This window comes from Micropterus dolomieu, linkage group LG22, assembly GCF_021292245.1.
Source record: "Micropterus dolomieu isolate WLL.071019.BEF.003 ecotype Adirondacks linkage group LG22, ASM2129224v1, whole genome shotgun sequence".
Lineage (NCBI taxonomy): Eukaryota > Metazoa > Chordata > Actinopteri > Centrarchiformes > Centrarchidae > Micropterus > Micropterus dolomieu.
This window is the reverse complement of record NC_060171.1, coordinates 11,632,364-11,646,206: the sequence shown is the minus strand read 5'-3', so window position 1 is coordinate 11,646,206 and position 13,843 is coordinate 11,632,364. Positions and strand designations below refer to the sequence as shown.

Sequence of the window (13,843 nt, the reverse complement as noted above, 5' to 3'; positions counted from 1 at the left end):
TGACTGGTCAACCTCTAACTACCAGCATGCACATCAAAATGCATGCTAGCTACACTATGGTCATTCAGATTCCAAGTTCTTATAGTTAATAATTGTGTCTATGTCACTGTGCCTCTACCCCAGAACTCACTCTCCACACGCCCCCTACAAACCACTGCATCGTCCCACACACAAAAAAAACAAGACCACTCTTAGTGCCCAGTACAGTAAGACTACCCAATTTACTCAAGAAATGTTTTCATACTATTTTTGACTCCTGTTTCACAACTGGCCGCAAACCAAGCCACGTCTTTTTTGTGGAGCAGGTTATGCTCTGGCAGACCAAGTCTATATAAAACTAAATGGTGCGACACAACTAATATGCAAAATGCTTTAATTTTGACCTCTCTTCCCTCAAGAATCAGCACTGTTAAGCTCATTTGAAATTGTCAGTGGTGCGAATTTGAGTCAAAGTGCCCCAAAACTGAACTCTGTTCGAACACCTGGGTGATTGCCACTACACAGTAGTTTGCCCCCCAACTATCCTCCACCCTGTTGCATTTTTTAAAATATGCTGGGAAGGTGGATTCTGGCAGAAATCAAGACTATGCTTGCTCATTAAAAAGTTTTGTTTTAAACCTAATCATAGCCTACAGTAGATTTCCACGGTAGCCTGTAAATCTGATGTATTTAAATGCTACCTCCTTTTCTCCAGCTGTGCCTGTAATTAACATTGCTTCCACGGATGAAAGCTCTGTGACAGCAACATCTATGAACCTGATCCACATAAGTGATAACATCGTAATGCATGACCTTTGAATTTTAAAGGTCACAGCTAATTGCCACACATAAGGTAAGGAACATATCCCATCTAATTCCTTAATTGCCGCCCGGGAATGGCAACACACCGTTGCCGGCGAATGAAGCGATTTCATTGGATGAGTAGGCAGAACAAATCCCTGATGATAATTATCATCTGTCAAGAGCAATTAGGTGCAGTGCACTGAGAGATATTTGATTTCCTATTTTTTGCATGTTGGGTAGTGGTGCGCGAAGGCATCTCATTGGCTGGTTGGAGAGGTTCAGTAGCAGCGAATGGGTTTCAAGTTCCAAAGCTGAGTAGACTGACAGGGGGTGAAATCTGTTTGCTGATGTGGTACAAGCCCCAGATCTCCTATCACTTCTTATTCTCTTTTTGGCAATTATTCACACTTTGTGCAGCTAAAAGTAGACTGTTGAGAGAATTAAGCATTACTAAGCACTGTTGTTGATGTGTCTAATCCCGAGTACTGTGGAGGTTTTTTCAATACAGTATCTTTTCTCGGGTAACTGGGGCAACCCTCCTCTACTGCAAGGAAATAATGAGAATATAAGCTATCAACAATGGGGCCCCTGCTCTCTGCACCTCCAACCTACCCAAACACACACCCCCGTCCCCCCACCTTCACACACTTGATGAACAGGGGAGCAAAACAAAAGCCAATACCTACAATGGGAGCAGTGAATGCGTAAATGTAGAGAGACGCTCATAAACATAGACACACAACTGATGAATGCACACAAAGGCAAAACAACACACGGCATTACAGACATGATGAAAAATGCACGTTCTCTCTTTCTCTAATAGACACACATGCGCGCGCACACACATACACACTCAGATCTACCCAGACCTTCACACATATATCTATTTATTTCATGACACACTCATGAAACAACCCCACAATCACATACTGTATGACAAGCACATAATTCCAGATTCAGTATGTTTACACACACTTATTTAAAATTGAATGTCCTCCCTAGCTCTTTATTACTCTAACATACACACCCATATGCGCAGTGTACACACGCATCAACACACACACACACACTCGAATGTGTGAAGCCCCACCGAGCATGTGCAGTTTCTGCAGCCATCTGTCCAGCCCTCCTCCTCCCTGTAGACGACCCCCTTGACGCTGCAGGTTCTCTCACAATAGCAGCCATCCAGCCCATTCATCTTCTCCTCCGCCCTGGACAGCTGCTCACGCCACCCGCCCCAAAAAGAAAAGGCAAGAAGGAGAGAAGATGAGAGTCTGCCTCGTTTGGTGTCTATATTCACATATAGAAAGCAGAGCTTCAAAAGAAAACCATCAGCATCACAAAAGTAAGTCATTAGACACCATTAACCCCATTTACACAAAGAGTCTCTGCATCAGAGACTCTTTGTGTAAAGACTTCACCAATAGCCAAGTCTAATGTTAATATGTCATCAACAGCCTGTTGCAATGAATGTTAGTGACACACTTATATTTTTTAAGATAATAGTCGATTTGTGGACACATTATATCACATTACATTACCTTGCTGGATGTTTTAGCAAGGATATCCTGCAGTTCCATGATTTTCTGCACAAGTCCGTGGAAATCATTACAGGTTGGGCATGCTGACATACAAGAGAAAATATACTGTAATTTAGTACATGTTATACAATTACCTGCAATTATGATAATTTATTATTATATATTACAAATTAAAATAGTTGTAGATCGTAGATTAGGCACATATTGTTTTCAAAAAATATTGTATAAATAATAACTAAATTTGTTTTATAAATGATGATCTACAGCACTAACATTATGTAATTTATTCATTTTTATATATTGCAATTTTTCTCTTCACAGTGTCCCCTCTGCAAGAGGACCTCATTTACTTTAAACCGCAGCAAGCAGTGTCCCCTGTCAACTTTTGCATGGGGACATGCAGTTAATGTGATTTTAAACCATGAGGTGTGTCTTTTTCTTGTTAGCAGGACTCCAGTGAGCGCAGAGTTTTTCAAGAATTTAAATAAAAAAACAAATCAATGCAATCAAGTGCCTAGTAAAATAAGCACCAGAGACAATTTAGGTTAAATTAAACTCTTAATGGAATGCTTTGTTGCTGTGTTAAATAAGAGACTGCACTCACTTCTGTTCAGATCTGGACACTGTGAGATGTAACCCTGTGGCATCACCAGGATCTCCACGTCCTGCATCACTCCCTGCACAGGCAGACCCACATCAAACTTTTTAGTCAAGGAGAATAACACCTTACAGAGGGCAGACAGGCAATAAAAATGAGATGAAGCATGTTAATGTGTAGTAAGTGGATAAGGACCCAGAGGGGCTGTGGTATCTAAGTGTGCTCATAGTACATTTTCCACATGAGATCACATGGAACCCAAGCTTGTGCAGAACATGCAAACACAAAACCAACATCCTTGTTTATGAGAGCCTTAAACTGAGCATAAAACTGAACATAGTGAAATAGCAATAAATCCGAGAGTGAGTGCAAATGTATTTTTAAATCTGGTAAGTGAGAGAAGTTAGTTGTAAGATAATATGCCTCTTGATGTTGTCGCTCAGGTGAATCATCTCATAACCGAACTCCAACAGGAAGTTAAGTGAACCAATTATGTGGTAGTTTTAGTAGGTAGATGGAATTTTTATTTTTCCTCCCAATCTCCTGCAATAAGCATAAACAGGACATACAGATTCAATTTGACACCCAATTGATAACTACTTTTGTCCTGCTGTCGAGCCCCAAACACATACATACACCCACGTATACACATACCCACACTCTGTCGCTATGGTAACCTGGCCCATTTCATTTCTTGAGTGCATTTATTTCCCTTACAGAAGTGAAGCGGTGAAACTTAGGAGAAATTGTTTTTTAAATTGTCTTGCCACTTCAATTTACAGGCCATAAATTTAAAATGCTGCAGAAATTATTTGCTGATTTTACACGGCAACCTGCTGAAATGAAAGCAGCTTGGAGTCGCGTCTATCAAACTTGAAATGAAACCAAAAAACTATACATTTATCTGCGGCCATAGAACCCATTTTCCATGCATCCATAGTAAACTTCTGTACTGTGATTAATACTGCGTTATTACTACTTTTGTTTTTATGAGCGTATGTTGTTAAAGATACAGTGGAACAACAGTTTTAGCCGCTTTATCTTCAGTAATATTTCAGAGTGCAATGGAATAAGTGGGTGTGGTTTGGTTACAAGAGGGATTCATGTACATGTTTTTATTTTACACTTGCTTTGGCAATGTAAACGTCTGTATTCCAGATGGGGAGTATGAGGGAAGGCCCACCAGCAAGCAGTCAAAGACATCTGCAGAGCTGCTGAAAAAGGCAGTCAGTTGCTCTGGATGAACAGAAAGTACTCTACCTGAGCCCTTAAGTGAGTGTATGGTATCTAGGGGTTGAGACCGAGACACCGGGATTCACTGCCGAACCCTCTGGAGGTGTCGTGGGCATCACTCCCTTCGCGCAGAGTCTAGGCAGCATCTAGTCTAACATCTAGTCCTACAAAGCAGATCCAATAATGCCCAATTGAACTGAACTGATTTGACTTAGAAATGGAAAATTTTTCATTTCACTGTGTCTTTAAAAGCAGAGCATGTGTTGTAATGCAGCACTATCAAAACAACCAGTTGCTAGACTTTGTTTTGTGCGTTCTGGCAACTGAAAACATTTTAAACTCTCCAAACTGATTCCTCTGTGTCAGTGACACTCTTGTTTACTGCAGTATGCATGCAGTAACACGTGGGACACCTACAGTTGCCCCATCTGTACCGGAAATGTGAATTTGGGAGTGGCAGAGTGAGGGTTGGATCTCTTTTGATGCACCAACATCCATTTTCTACAAACCGCAAACAATCTTGAAAACATCTATCCTAACAATCCTGAAAAATAACGAATGAAATCTGACTGTCAAACAAAATCTGATTTGCATGTTGCAGCGGTTGCTGTTTCTTGTTGGGAAGGCCTGAATCAAATTGTTTTTAGCCTTTCAAGTTAGGATGTAGAACAACTTGCTACATCAGCATACAAATCTACAACTGCTGAAATTCTAACATTGTGTCACTAGCTAAGTAAGATAAAATAGATTTGGCTGATGTGTGTGGACTGTAAAGCAGATATTTACCGAGTTGTGAAGCAGAGGTGCATGTACACTCATTTCTGCGTCTTTACTATTAATGTTACAGGGATGTGATTTTCTCGTCTTCAGCTGACACCTACAACAGACATTGACTGTTTTTGTGTGTCTGAGTGTACGTGTACTAATGAAGGAGTGTGTTTTAAAAGGAGATGTGCCTTCCTAGCAACTAATCAAGGATTCAGAGAGTGGCGAGGGGAGAGATGCTGCTGCGTGACAAGATTAGTGGCTGACCTCCAAGGTTTCTTTCATCTACCAATTAACACAGAGGAAATTCAACAGCCAGGACACAATGTGTAAAGCATTAAAATACACACACACACACACACACGCACGCACGCACGCACGCAGGTACACAACACATCATCAAACACAGAGCCAGTCACCAGCAGACTGATTAAAATAGTTATAGTTGCCGGTAAGCTGACATTTTGCCCCAACATGTATCCCCAGGTGGGAAATTTTGGAGTGCAGTTCAGTCTGGGAAAGGCGATATATGTCTCCCAGTCTGATAAACAAGACTATAGACTAAGCTTAATGAGCATAGTCCAGAGGCTATTTAATGATTTCTCCCAAATCAGCATTGTGGGGGCTGCTGAGATAATTGCACTGGGCTTAGCTGCAGACTAAGGGAGAGGGAACAAACAATGACAAAAAATGTCAATTCCTAGGGTAGTCAGAGCAAACTTCAAATTAATATGGTAAGCCTTGAGAAATGCATGCAATTAAATCCAACAGCTACAGTAAATAAAACCAAACAAGCCAAACAAAGAGGGAGAAGATACAGTATAAACCAAGATTAAGTATGGGGTGAAAAGCTAGTGCAGCAGCTAAGATAAATGAATTGTTCTTGCCATTCTGAATCATCACATATCAAGACAGGCATCAGTACTCATTTTCTGTGAGGAAAGTTTGTACACCAGCGCTAACCTTGAAGAAGCCATGAGCGGCGTTTCTCTGTCCAAGCCAGAAGGAGGCATCCTCAGGTATGTCCATGAAGGGGGCTTCCACCACCCGCTCATAGATCCTGCAAAACAAATACACAGTGAAGGATCCCTGCAGGTTGTACATTCTGTCAATTCACTTATTTTCATCTATTTAGAATAACAATTTCCCCTGCACTGCAGGTCCTGCCCTGTTAAATCCTCCTGTTAACTCCTTCCCTGAGGAGGGTATAGATAGCCACATGCTTTCTGTAATACACATGGTGTTGCCGTCTGTTATTTTTTTTTTTTTTTTTATTGTGCCAGGGAGGATCCTTCAAACAACTACTGTAACACCCCTTTCGTATAGCAGATGCAAATATAATGCAGACCAACTCAACGTGCGTTCGACCTGCACTGTACCCATTCATGTGAGACAGCTGAAAGAGGTTATTCTCTGGATGTCACTATCAGCAGAGACTCCTGTCTGTTATGTAGTCCCATATACTAAATTTGCTAATTACCAAATAAGTTTCAGTTCCACCTTTTCGTTCAGCGCCATACATGTGCCGTCTTTTCTTCTTTCCTCTCTATCTCTTTTTTGGGGGGAGCTGGTTAAATGATGTTTCAATTTTGATATCAGAAAATACATTTCCCTGATAGAAAAGCCAGTTCAAGACCCTGATCCCCTGATCAAGAGGAGGATAGTTTAGATGGTATAAGAGACAAGGAGGTGATCCCTCAATGGCTTCCCATCAGAAAACACTAACACACTTGTGTCCAATCATGCAGCTGGCCAACCAAGTTCCTGCACTGTTATAGCCATCATAATTATATATTATGGTAGTTTTAAAATTGAAAGTATGCACTTTTTACAAAATAATTTCAGGTTTGAATTCCTTGTGTGTACTGTATAAATGGGTCTAAAACATTTTGAGCAACTGTATAAATTTAAAGACCGTTCAAATCCACAACAATGATAGAACAAGAGTGTTGCATTTAAGTGCCAATGTACTGTTATAGTAGTAGTGTAGTAATAGTGTTTCCAGCTGAAACCACCGTACCAAGCACTGTAGATTTTTTTGACTAAGGACACTTTCATGAAATGAAAGGAAATATTTTAACTTTGAACAAAGAATTCTATGTGACAGCTACAGATATTCATTTAAAGTAGGGATGCACCAAGTCCAATACCCCATTCAACTACTGATCCAATGCCAGTGTTCTCTTTTTCACAAATATTAAGTCTGTATAACTCACTGTCTGGAACTCACAGGAATCATTTTTAGGATAAGTAACATAAGGGAAGGTATTGCTGTGGCTTTTTTTGACTCAATAAATATAACTGATAGTGGAAACACGGAATGATTACAATTGACAAAAAACTTTATTAAACCTGGAACGTTCACCTCATGGCCGATACCTTTACCAATACATTATATGGTATTTGTGCATCCTATTTAAAGTTAGCTTTGGAAACACCTGAGGAAATCATATCTGTATTTTAATTGAGTTATAAAATTTGAAAGCCTCCCTTCTCATACATTGTAAGAATTCTCCCAAACTACAACACATATGGCGTTTATTTGATATTTTATTGTCGCATACACGCTAACATTCATCCCCAGCATCTTACCTATTGCAGTCGACATGAAGTATGACATGAGAGGCACTGACAGCCACAGAGACTTTGTGCCACTGGTCATCAGCCAGGCTGTAGGGGAACACCTCCGTGTGAGCCTGTTGGCCTTTGGTACGATAGTGAAGACGCACCTCACTGCGCTGTCCACTACTCTCCAGCTCCAGGAACCTGCAGAATATAAGCACCAGCAACTTGCGTCTAGTAACACCCATGCAATGACAGTTTGCATTCTCTGCATTGTACAGTATGTCTTGTTGCATTAAAGTCTCAATACTAAAACCTAATCATAATTTCTGTTTTCTCAAAAACTTGCATGCATGCATCACCAAAGTGTCTGTGCTCCTCTCAGCACAGTGCTGACAGATAAACATGTCACTCATTTCCAAGCACCACACACACACACATCTCCCCAGATCTTCAACACCATTTAATCACATCACTAGTAAAGCATAATGGTACTATTTGGCTGTTGAGTGCAACATCAGCAACACACAACAATAGCCCACATGTAGAGGTTCAACTCTGTACATTGGCGTATTAGTATTCTACCAGAATCCTGTTCTCCACACCACTGAGATTCACCCAGCATAGTGACACTAATGGAAAGAGATGCCAATACACACTCATCACCTCTGCCTTTAAAGAAAGACTTTAAACTAGAGTAATTTGCTGGAAACATTATTCAAAAGAAAAATAGACAACCACACAAGTGTAGCATTGGAAATTATTTATCTGCAGACCCAATCTAATAGATTTACTCTCCCCTAGCCATGCATGCACATTCATCCCGGCTGCATAAATGCACTCGCTAACACTTCTGACGCTGAATTAGTCCTTGCCATGTTTCCAAATGAAACCATGCAGTGCTGCTTTGTTGCATATGAATAGCTGGGAAAGCTAATCAGCAGCGGGGAAAGTCATTAACATCCCTGCAAGCTCTCTTTCAGGACTGACTTTAATGTACAAACTGTTCAATCAACGCATTATGTGGATCCAGATTGCTGTTCTGATCATCCAATGGCTCAGCTACCACAAACTAATGGAAAACATTAGCATGCTAACTGCAGATAGCGTCTCATCAGTTTTCAGTCCACGATTACAGACTCAATGTTTGGATCGTTGATGGACTGTGAATAATACATTGGCATACAGGATGATTTGCTTTGTTTACTCGACAGGTGTGTAAAACATCTAAATGCTCATCAGACACAAATATTGAAGTTTCAATCTGCTTCTTACAGACTGCTGATATGACAAAACAGAGAATGGTACAACATATAGAAAACAACTTTAATTAAGGTTTATCTGTGGGGCTTTATGAACAGATTTACTGTCCTCCATGTGATATTGTGGGCTCTAGTTTTGTCTCACGCTGCTAAAATATACATCTCAAAATAATTTAAATGTATTTTCACATCAATTTGAAAATTGTATCTCTGTGCATTTCGGTTATATCTGCAAGTATAACCAAATTAGATAATGTTTATATTTGGAATCAATGGCATGTGCTCCACTTTTTCCACATGTTAGAATGTGAAATGTGAACTGATCATACCTGTGATCAGAATGATGAATGGAGAGGATGACCCCAGAGTTGAGGTGATCTTGTTTGAGGGTCACCAGCACCGTAAACTCATTCTTGCCTCTCAGCTTCTGGACCATTTTCTCTGAGACCTCAACAGTGGCCATCACTTCCCTGGAGGACCCTAGAATGAAGACAGAAATACCAGATATTATTCAAATAGCTAAATGGTAAATGGCTGCATTTATTCAAAGCGCCTTACAATTTGCTTCTCAATCACTCACTCACACACTGAGCACTCAGCGATCATACCAGTGTCTTGTCCAATGACACCTCGACGCCTTGACAGGAGGAGCTGTGACCACCCTGTGACTAGGGCTGGGCGATATGGCCAAAAATGTCAAGATGAAAAATGTCATATCACTTGATCGATAATTATCACGATAAATGTCAAATCATTCTTTCTTTCAAGTTTACAGGTGAAATTTTGTTCCGATTTTGTTATTTTTTATGGTCAGAACATGGCAAACACTTGCCAAACAGTGGATCACTTAACAATTCTGAGGTAGAACATTGTTTAGGAAGTTTTTGTCATGTTTTAACCATAAAGAGTAGTTTAAAAGCACAAATAACCATCTGGTTTTACTCAGGAGCAAAAATCAGCCTTTAAACTCGATATCGAGTGACATAAAACTTTTTATCGTGATAACATTTTTGTCCATATTGCCCAACCCCTACAATCCCAATCCCTTTTAAAATCTAATCTTTCTTAACCTCAATTATTTCCCTGCTCTCAGTAATTGGTCTTTCTTATTTAACCCACACATTTCTGAAATTCAAACACTGATGAGACAATATCAGCTGTGATAATGTTAATGACAATTATTATGAGTAAGAAGGTAAGTAGTGTAACTAAGTGATGTTAAATTATTCTGTAGTGTATGAAATATGTCTGAAAATGTTGTAGTGAAGTGAAATGCTGACATTTTAGAGATACAACTTATTAAACAGGAACATTTGCTGTACAGAACAAGTGAACATTCGGTTGGGATTTCACAGGCAATATGCAGTTTGATGCAATCACATAAACTCTTGACATATTTGACTTCATAAATGAAAAATCCACACTAAACACACTTAAGGGTATAAAAATGTGATGAAAAGGTTTCATAATGTTTCATATTTCCTTTAAAAATGTTTATGGCTCTAGAAAGTCAATTTTCCAATAAAGCTGCTAACATCCTTTTTAATGTAGTTTTGCAAGTTGATCATTTCAGACCTGTTTTGATAAGAAGGCTGACGTAACCTCAAGACTTCTTAAAATAATGATGCAGATGTTGTCAAATTAAGGCATTAGGAAACTAGCCAGCCACTTTGAAGCTTAAGTGATTTCAAGATTAAGTCAGGTCATTCACCTCAAATAAAACTTGATGTCATGCACTTCTTAAAATCATTAGATAACAACTTAACCAAACAAACATCCATTAGCTTGCATCAGCTATCCCAAAAATTGGATCGATGGAGCAAACACTTCATCCTTGGCTTGGTGTAGGACTGTAGATATGAAGCCAAGGATTTGGGGAGAAGAAGTGAAAGGCTAATGGTGCTGGCGTGGATGGGAGAGCATTTTCTGTGTAGTTAGCTCATAAGCTCCTGTTCCCACCAGTGTGCCCCCTCCCTCCTCTCCATCTCTACACAGACGCCTATGCTACTTTAATGGAAGCATCAATAAATGATGACGTTTCTCAGAAGCAATCACATCAAAGAGTTTACTTCCAGCTATGGGATGCATGCAAGATGCCCTGGCACACTTAAGCGCTCCAGGAAGCTAGCGTGGCAGCTTTTCCTCAGTGTATTAACATTACTTCCAGCTGGTGGGAGTAGCCAATTAACACAATGCAATGTGAAACAGCAAGCAATGCCATGAAGAAGACTGGCATACGCAGTGTACTCATAAGTTATATATAATACGATGACAGCATGGTGAAAAGAGGAGCATGTTTTCATACTTCTCTTCTTATACATTCAGTGTGGACTTAGAAGGCTAGCATTAGCTCTTTCATCGTGTAGGCTTTCAAGCCCATCTGGGACATATTTTGAGTCATTTCTGTCTAAACGAGAATGCTCACTGGATTTGTCGCTGACCAGAGGAAACACACAGGGCACAGTTTCATGCATTTTGCATCGCCAAAGTATCATTCAAATGTCATTGGCTGAGGTAGGACAGATGGTCCAATGACTGCAACAGGAGTTCTGCCGAGCAATAATCTGCTGCCATCAGCAGATCCCACTTAATAACCAAATCCAAATGACCACTGTTGACAACAACCTCAGATATTACTGGAAATTATTTTTCCTTTGAGAAGTGTTGATATAAATTACTAAATTGTATTTAAGCTACATTTTGGTGTCTTTTCTTTGAATAATTCTGTTTTTTTTATGCTCTGTGCAGCTCAACCCAAACAGGATTTGCAATGTCTATAACAATATGCGCTTGTCAGTCTATTACCATGCCATGTGTTGAACAGAGACTACACTGACATCTTAATCATGAGCAAAATGAGTGCAGTAGGAGCAGGTGTCAGGGCGGGTCCATACTGAGAGAATGTTGATGAGGCAGGGGGGATGGTAAGGGCCGAGGAACATCTACTACTGGGCTGCTCCACAGTTTGATAGCCATGAGCTTTTGATCTATGAGCGGACGACTGTCATCACCAGTCTTTATACTTTGCGAGGAATGGGGTTGCTTCAAATCGGACTTCGGAGGATTGTAGGGTGGAGGATTCTTCTCATTTATATGGAGTGATGAGACTGTGTAGAGTTGCCTGTGTGAAAAGCACGATGCTCTCAACAATCTCAAGAGGCACTCAGACAAAGATTAAGACAGCTATAGCAGTACCATCTCTGCATTCCTAAAAACATACATGAAAGAGCAGTAGATGAGTTTGGTGCTGTGAAGAAAGGGCCAGCTTTCCCTTCTGCCAAATCAATGTGGCCCTGCTGAGGGGGCCTTTGGTCGATTATCTATTGGCAGACGCCTAGATGGGGCAGCCACCTGCTCCTAACGACCAGTCTGATGTGAGATACTGACACAAAATAGCTTGAAAATGATGATCTAGCACATAAAATTCCAATCAGCTCATTTTTCAGCACAATAACACAGCTCTTGTCATCTGTCCTAGTTGTTCACAGGCTATGAGGACTGGCTGATTGTGAGAAAACTGTTTTTGAAACATAGAGAGTTTTACCAGCTGACTAGAGATCTCCAAAAGCCTCAGGCTCAATAGCATCCCTCGGAAGCGCAGCTTTGGGCTACAGCCTAATCTTATCTTCTGGGTACTGTACATTGTGCTTTAATGGTTACACTAAGGCCACAATTTCCATCCCTCAGCTTCAATTCTAATCTTAAATTGTCTAAGGTGGTCTTATTTTGTCAGACCCCTAGTACCCACACAGCTGTAATCCCCCCATACTCCCATCACTGCATTCTCAAGGAAGTACATTGGCAGTGCTGCACCAATCACTTGCTCACACATTTAGCATTTAAAATAAGTGCCCTGCAGCACAGCTTGAGAGCCCAGATACACCCGGCTTTGCCACAATCCTTTTCTCACACACTGTTTTTCTTTCTACCTGTATTTACAGAATTGATGTTTTGTACTGGAAAGAGGTAGAGTTTTCCTTTTCTTTCCAGCAAAAACAACATAGTCTGAAGGACAGGCAGAAGTGTGTGTTTTTATGTTCATTATAAGTTTGGCATCTAATTTAATTATTTCCCAGAAGAAACTGTGACTAAAACAGTATTAGTGATTTTAGATAAGAAAATCATACACACTTTGCATGTGAATAATGAGGACTTTCATTTTTTGGTCTCTAGCAGATTGCCAGAAAAAGGTAACACCTCCTACATCTCTTCAACAACTCAACATTTTGCAAGTAAGCCATCTATTGACCAGTTAAGAGTGAGTGAGCTATGAGATGCACTAAACACACAGAGCCAAGAGGGGCCAGAATAAACACAGTGATCCAATCAGCAGAGGAAGGTACACAGTACAATGACAAGCCAAGTAAAAATATACAATTTTCCAATTGCATAATGTTTTCTATTTGAAAAATGATGGTGCATTTTTCAAACAACACATTTTATCTGCCGGCCTGAGCACAGAGAAGGATGTGTGGGAGGGTTAGGCAAGAGAATATCTCTCCAGAGGGATTAGAGTAATGATAAACTCTTCACCGGCAGCAAACTCCAAACCCGTCATTACAGTCAACACACATGCTTATGCGTCTGTGAACACATGCTCATACACAAACAGGTGTAGACTGCAACACGGACAGACACACGCCATCACTATAATGCAGACATTTTGGCTAGCCTACAGCTCCAAACGAACGTTGGAACATCGAGTCAATACAAAAAGAGAGATGGCCACAAAGATATGCAGAAACATACATACACATACACACACACACACACACCCAAAAGCTAGTTGTTACAGCTCCTGAATATTCCACCGCGCTCAGTCAATCTGCATTCGGCAAACCTGCCTCCCCCTACCATGTCTCCACTCTCCTGGAACAAATACTAAACTGAGCCAAGGGCACCTCCAGGATTGCTTTGGCCAGCAATTTTTACCCAATTCTCAGATCACCTCCCCAGTGACCGCCTGTCTGACATTCACACATACACAGAGCTAATGACAGCCTTCCAGCCACCCAACTGTATAACTGCCGTGGGGGGGATAGAAATATCTCTCACTCCATGGTTATCCCGTGTGGAACGCTGGATCAGGCTCACCTCAG

The 13,843-nt window shown here is 40.6% G+C and overlaps 1 protein-coding gene across 1 annotated transcript in view; it reads right to left on the bottom strand.

Annotated features, from left to right (window-relative positions):
• The window catches only part of nell2a (neural EGFL like 2a), a 102,872-nt gene that overhangs the window by 82,934 nt on the left and 6,095 nt on the right, over positions 1-13,843 (bottom strand). The window contains exons 3-8 of the mRNA XM_046038298.1: positions 9,074-9,224; positions 7,513-7,686; positions 5,884-5,980; positions 2,929-3,001; positions 2,325-2,407; positions 1,874-2,002 (exon numbers count right to left, since the gene is read on the bottom strand). Coding sequence (XP_045894254.1) covers positions 1,874-2,002; positions 2,325-2,407; positions 2,929-3,001; positions 5,884-5,980; positions 7,513-7,686; positions 9,074-9,224 — 707 coding nt within the window. The remainder of the gene's footprint in view (positions 1-1,873; positions 2,003-2,324; positions 2,408-2,928; positions 3,002-5,883; positions 5,981-7,512; positions 7,687-9,073; positions 9,225-13,843) is intronic.